This window comes from Lytechinus pictus, chromosome 5 (assembly GCF_037042905.1).
Source record: "Lytechinus pictus isolate F3 Inbred chromosome 5, Lp3.0, whole genome shotgun sequence".
Taxonomy (NCBI): domain Eukaryota; kingdom Metazoa; phylum Echinodermata; class Echinoidea; order Temnopleuroida; family Toxopneustidae; genus Lytechinus; species Lytechinus pictus.
The window spans coordinates 54738493-54745039 of record NC_087249.1 but is presented as its reverse complement, the minus strand read 5'-3'; the positions used below and the strand labels follow the sequence as shown (position 1 = coordinate 54745039).

The 6547-nt window shown below is 35.9% G+C and overlaps 1 protein-coding gene across 1 annotated transcript; it reads left to right on the top strand.

The window, feature by feature from the left end:
* The first annotated feature begins 451 nt into the window (after positions 1-451).
* On the top strand, positions 452-6147 carry LOC129260095 (neuronal migration protein doublecortin-like). Its single transcript, XM_054898152.2, has 2 exons — positions 452-562; positions 1731-6147. The coding sequence occupies exon 2, from the start codon at positions 1746-1748 to the stop codon at positions 2478-2480; it is 735 nt and encodes a 244-aa protein (XP_054754127.1). The 5' UTR covers positions 452-562; positions 1731-1745; the 3' UTR covers positions 2481-6147.
* The last annotated feature ends 400 nt before the right edge of the window (positions 6148-6547 follow it).

Below are 6547 nucleotides of genomic sequence, written 5' to 3'. Positions count from 1 at the left end.
TATTGATTTTTTAAAATAGATTTTAACATACTATTCAAAGAATAATAGGTCTATCATATCCTATAGGCCCTATATTTATTTTTCCCATTCATTTTCTTTCATTTTCTCTTTTTTTTCTTAGTGAAACATTTTGTGGGGGCATGGCCCCCTTGACTAGTGCAATTCACCCCCCCCCCCCAAAAAAAAAATCAAAGAGACGATCGCTTTAACCCCCCCCCCCCCCCCCCATCCCAGGGGCCACTTCTGCCTGTCCGGTCAAGATGTAATCATCGTTTTTGTTTGTTCATTATTTTCTTTACATGATGTCGGGTGTGACAATCATTCCATCCTTATCAAGTTGAATATAGATTTTTCCTTTGACTGTTGACCTCTTTTTCTCATCCGGACTGCATCTTTCTTATCAGCATCGCAGCGCACACGCGCGCGGGATCGAGCAGCTAGCAGGTGGGTCATTAGCATCGGTGGCGTACTTGAGTTGTAGACACGACAGGAAAAGGACCTAAACCTGGGTTAAATATTTTCCTCAATTTTAACCATATTTTAGATTCTCCTGCCTGGAAAGGTGAGTGAAACCTATTCGCGTGCTCTGGGATATTTTTGGACTAGGAAGGTAATATTGGAGGTACAAGCAACTCGATTAATTTGTGTTTACATTTAGATTTTTAAGCAACATCTCGAGTTGTCGAACGGTGACCGATGGGCACTGCCGATGGGGTGCACCGGTACACCCCTGCGTTGGGCGTAGCTAGGGAACGGTGCACGCCCTTTGTCCGGGAAGCTGTACAATCTGTACTACACATGTAATCTAGAAAGGGGATGGAACGTTTAATTGATTTTCGATATGAACTGACAATATTACTTCACCTTGTTTCACATTCATTGCTTGTTAATCATTGATTTGTCTATCAAGTCAAAGCTAAGTTTTTGGTCTTATCTGTGATAGTGTGTAGCTTTTAATTCAATTATTGTATTCCTAGAAGAACAATTCAACTGGTTTGCCTTAATAATCAACACTTTTATGGGTATTATAATGAGAAGACAAGGCAATTGTAATTTAGCCGCTTCATGCTCGAATTTATGACTGGAATAAATATTAGTTAATAGTTACCTACAATTGTACAAATAAGTTAAGAAAGAAAGTTGATAATGTAGTTAAGTGTTAGACTTAAAGTTGGATTCTGCAAAGAAATCCAGGTACTATTAGTATCTCGGTCGCTCCCAGAGATTTTATCGTAACTCATAACTATGTGCACATATTCCTTAAAAGATATGGAACATTTGCAGATAAAATAACTCTCAAAAGACAGATTGCTATATCAGATTTTTGTATTAAATTGTTAGTAGAATACAATGTTTTTTTCGTTAATCCCACCAACCCTAAATGATTTTAATTTTTACTCTGTCAGTATATATCTTTTTATTACAGTTATTGTATGTAGGTTCTGACATTTCTGCCAAGAATTTTTGTTATATTCATGCCTACATCATGTACATCTAGGTATCTATGAAAATTGAATAATGTATCAAGAGAGATTTAATAGAGAACAATAGTTCAGTGTCAGAATTAGCTCATTTTTTTAGAGATCATTTCATGTTGGCCTACTTTGTTGAGATTCATGTAAGATCTGGCAAGTACATGTATATAGGGCTTTGCAGTCCAAAATGCGATGTCACTGATTATTGTGTTAACCAATTTTTATTTGAGTTGATTTATTTTCTCCACCATACAGGTATTGCATCATAAGATGGCTTATAGTTCCCCTACCTTAGCAGAATTCCAGGAACACTTCCGGAGTTCTGCTGATAGATCACGTCTGCGTTCAGCTCGCAATGGAATCCCAAGTCCAGCTCACAGTGCACATGGTGTTTTAATCAGGACATCGCTCCAGAAACGCACAACGGACAAGAAAGCTAAAAAGGTGCGTTTCTACAGAAACGGGGACAGATTTTTCAAAGGCATTGTGTATGCCGTATCTCCAGAGCGTTTCAGGACATTTGAAGCTTTATTAGAGGATTTAACAAGAACTCTTTCTGACAAGGCACACTTACCGCAAGGAGTAAGGCATGTCTTTACTATCGATGGCACCCGTAAAGTCACAAGCTTGGATATGCTTCGACCAGAAGAAAGCTATGTGTGTTCGTCGCAGGATATCTTCAAGCGTATGGAATACTCAAGAAACAATGATCCTGCATGGAAGGTAGGATCAGCCAGGAAGGAGAAAGATGGGCGGGACAGTAATACACCTCTCCCACGGACAACAGACGGTTTCATCGATGATGGGAGAGATTTTATTAAACCAAGGCTTGTTACGGTTATCAAGAGTGGAGCAAAACCCCGCAAAGCTGCCAGGATCTTGCTCAATAAGAAGACGGCACATTCCTTTGAGCAGGTCCTAACAGATATCACTGAGGCTATCAAGTTAGATTCTGGTGCTGTACGCAAGCTTTACACCTTAGATGGAAGACAGGTAAGATTATAGTTTACAGTCTGTGCAAATTACTTTGGGAGGGCAAGAAAATGATAATGGTGATTTCATTTATTGCATTGCAACATGGTTTTGAGAAAATGGTGTGTGAAAATCTTCCAGTAGCTTTACTGACAAGTGACAATTATCTGTTATATTTAACTATCTGCTAAGTATATATTTACCTTACACTCACCTGTATTTAATAAAAGAGGATGCTTATTCAGCTTGTTCTAATAAGAGTGGAACAAAAAGGGGCTGGTCAACTGGTGTCAGATCTTAAACATAAATTTTGAATAATCAAATTTGTAAACAATTTCAGTGTTTGGTAAACTCTTCCACTTGCTTAAGTACAGACATAAAATATACAGATATTGCCTACCTTTATAAAATTTCATTCCCGATAGAGTTATATTTTTCCCAAGCAAGGGGATATATTTTACGTGTGCAGCGCTGAGGGAAAATATTCTCCCTAGGGAAAAATGTAGCTTCGTAGGGGAGTTGAAATGTTATTTATCAAAAAGATAGACAAGGCAATTTCTGTTATTATATAGTCCATGTAGATTCGCCATCAGAGACTGCATTCGTCATATGGTTACATGTACATGTATATGATTAACCAAAAATTCTTGCTGCAGCTCTGATCCATTTACATCATAATAGAAAATTTTTGTGAAAATACAACAAGCGTGCTTCATGCAATTGATGCGTAAACACTAGCGCGTACATCAACTACCTAATTACACAACTTGTAAGCAGCGAGCGTTGTCTCCTTCCCACCGCAGTTTACAATACAACGCAGTTGAGGTGACATCAACACCTAGAATATAACAAATGCGATCCTCAGAGCTATGGTTACGTGATGGTGTATTGACCTATCACTGATTTAAATCTACATCACCTATGTGATATGAATTACTTTGGTATTGATGACATTGACAACATTTATTTCAAAAGGTTGTACATAATACAAACCTATCACAGAGATATTACACACTGCAAATTTTTCTGGGATCAGAGTTTCAAACTGGAATATATTTTAAAAAGAATTATTTTTACATTGCATTTTACAGAACTTGGTCAACTTGTACTTCATTGATTGAGAGAAAAAAAACATACCAGCTAACCAACTTACAAATTACAGGGGGCTTCCCCTTTATGTGTATATTCTAACTTATTAAGTTAGGTCTAACCATTGTGTTAAAGTTGTTTCCCAGTTATGTGTGATAAGATGTTTACTTATAACCCCGTGAAATATGTCCATTGTCCAATCTGTGTCCTGGTTCCTTGTTGAACTAAATGTGGGCCTATATTTATAGATGGAGATGAAACAACTGCTTTTACAATATCCATTAAACAACTAAAGCTTAAAACACTGCTTCTCTGAGATTGATCATGAAGCATGGAACTTCCTTTCCAGTTCCAATGCAACCCATGAAAACGCAGTAAAGATTGATAGATCAATAAGCATGTTTTACTTTTAAAAATGCAAGAACAATAAGGAAGAGGAGAAGCAGAAAATAAGCTCTAGAAAGAAGAGGAAGAGGAGATGGATAAGAGGGGGGGGGGGGTGGAGAAGGAAAAATATGAAGTTTGAGAGAAGGTACATGTAGTTGATAATAAGAGAACGAAGAATTAAGTTCTTGTACAAGGTGGAGGAGGGGCGAGTACGAAATAATAAAGAGAATACGAGTTACATGTAAACCCAAATAAGAAATGTTTTCAGTTGGGAGGTGTATCCATTATCTGAGTCAACAAAATTAACTTGTTTTTTAAGTTACTTTGGCTCATATTGAGTCAATTTTCAATTGATGTACAAAAATGTTGAGCTGACTTCACACTGACATTCACTGATTATTCCTAGTCAAATTGGAATCTGCAGAATGAATGTACATAAACTCTTTAACAGATGGAAGGAAAGCAGAAATACATGTACACTGTACATGTATCAGTGTATGTAGAAAGCAGAGGAAGGAGACTTTTCAAACAGTAATGAATAGAAATGAAATCATGTTGAATTATGGATGTAAAATTGTTTTTTCCACTATGCTTTTCCTTAACAACAAGGCTTATTTAAATATGATGCATTCATTATGTTTTAAACTTAAATTTCAAAACATGAGTTCTATTACTGAGGCAGGAAACAAGTTAAAAGATGGTATATAATATGCAATATTTATGAAGTAACTCTAGTTTAAAATACAATGTCCCATCTTACAGTCTGACACTATCTGTCTCAGGTGCATGACTGTCGTTCCTTTTTTTAGTAAAAAATTGTTTTCCATTTGATGAAATTTGCCAAATGTGCATATAAACAATCCAAGAAAAGCTGCTGATGCTTGTACATTTGTTGTCTTTGCAGCAGCGAGTTTCGTCATTTAATTTCCGCGAATTGAGTGATCCACTAGGCTAGCTTTTGTTTTTAGCAGTGAATCTGTGTCAGTATTAGTCATCGTGTGTTATTGGTTTGAGAGCTGAAGATAGTTGATGACAAGCATAGTGAGTCACCAGTAGGATCTATGGAATGGGATGGATGAGTGATGCAAGGATGACTGGTTACAGAGATGGTTAGGAGGGAGATGGAGAGAAGAGATGGACAGAGGATTTTAGATGGTTGATGTGATTTTAAACAGAAAGAGAGGAGGGGGGAGTGATGAACATGTGTACATCAGCTCGTTGAACCAAGATTGCAAGACGATTTTGTTGGCTTTTTTGTCATGGGTTTTTATATTATATGTAATCTATTTAATGTGGTTATTCCATGGGAGAACAATTTTGAAATATATTTACCATTTTGTTATACGTTCAAAATTGGTATGAAACTAAAAAAATGACAGACAGTTCTGCTTATAATATAGTTCAAGCAGAATTGTCATGTTATTTTATATCATAAAAAAGTGTAGATGAATGAAGATGAATAGAAAGATGTAGGTAAAGAATTTTATTTACAAAGGGATAGTGAATATATGCCTCATTGAAGAAAAATTATGACATGGTCAGCTTTCCATTTTTGGGATTAATGGGAAAAATTCAATATTGTTCTTCCTATAACACAAGGTTCAATTGGTCTGATGTAAAATAATTACATTGTCAGCTTTCCATATTGGGGATTGATCGGATCCATTGCAAAGTGTTCTTCTAAAGACAAGGTTCAGGTGGTCTGTTACTCTGATGAAAAATTATGACATACATTGTCAGCTTTCCATATTTGGGATTTGATCGGAACAATTGCAGTGTTCTTTCTATAAAAAGACAAGGTGTAGTTGGTCCTTTGTTGAGCTTTAAGAAGGAAAATATATTTTGGGGCCTTGTAGCATAAAATACAATGATTTGTATTTTAAATATTGCATAAATATGTGAAAAATCATGTAGGCCTACATGTACTAACAGTTTCAGTCAATGGTTTATAAAGACACCCCATTTGGTTTCAGAGATGGTAATGGTAGAATAAAGATGCTACATGGTGAATTTGTATTGATGCATGAATTATTCGGTAAAATGCATGGCACGAAATGTAGGAAATGAGATGCAGATGGAAGGAGAAAGGTCAGATTAACATGATACCAACATGATCAGAGATACCTCAAGGGGTGAAGGATGAGAGAAACTGACATGCTATATATAGTACCGGTAAGCTTTCCTCAGTTTAAAAAATTGCAATATGAAAGGACAAGTCCACCCCAACAAAAAATTGATTTGAATAAAAACAGAAAAATCCAACAAGCATAACACTGAAAATTTCATCGAAATCGGATGTAAAATAAGAAAGTTATGGCATTTTAAAGTTTCTCTTAATTTCACAAAACAGTTATATGCATATCCTGGTTGGTATGCAAATGAGGAGACTGATGACGTCATCCACTCACTATTTATTTTGTATTTTATTATATGAAATATAAAATATTCTAATTTTCTCCTCATTGTCAAGTGAAACAGTGATTCATTCCTCTCTGAACATGTGGAATTAGCATTGTTTAATACTATATGATTCAGTCAAGTCGGTCCCTATGGTCAAATCTGTAAAAAATGAACTATTGTATAATTCAAACAATAAAAAACAAAAGAAATGGTGAGTGATGGAC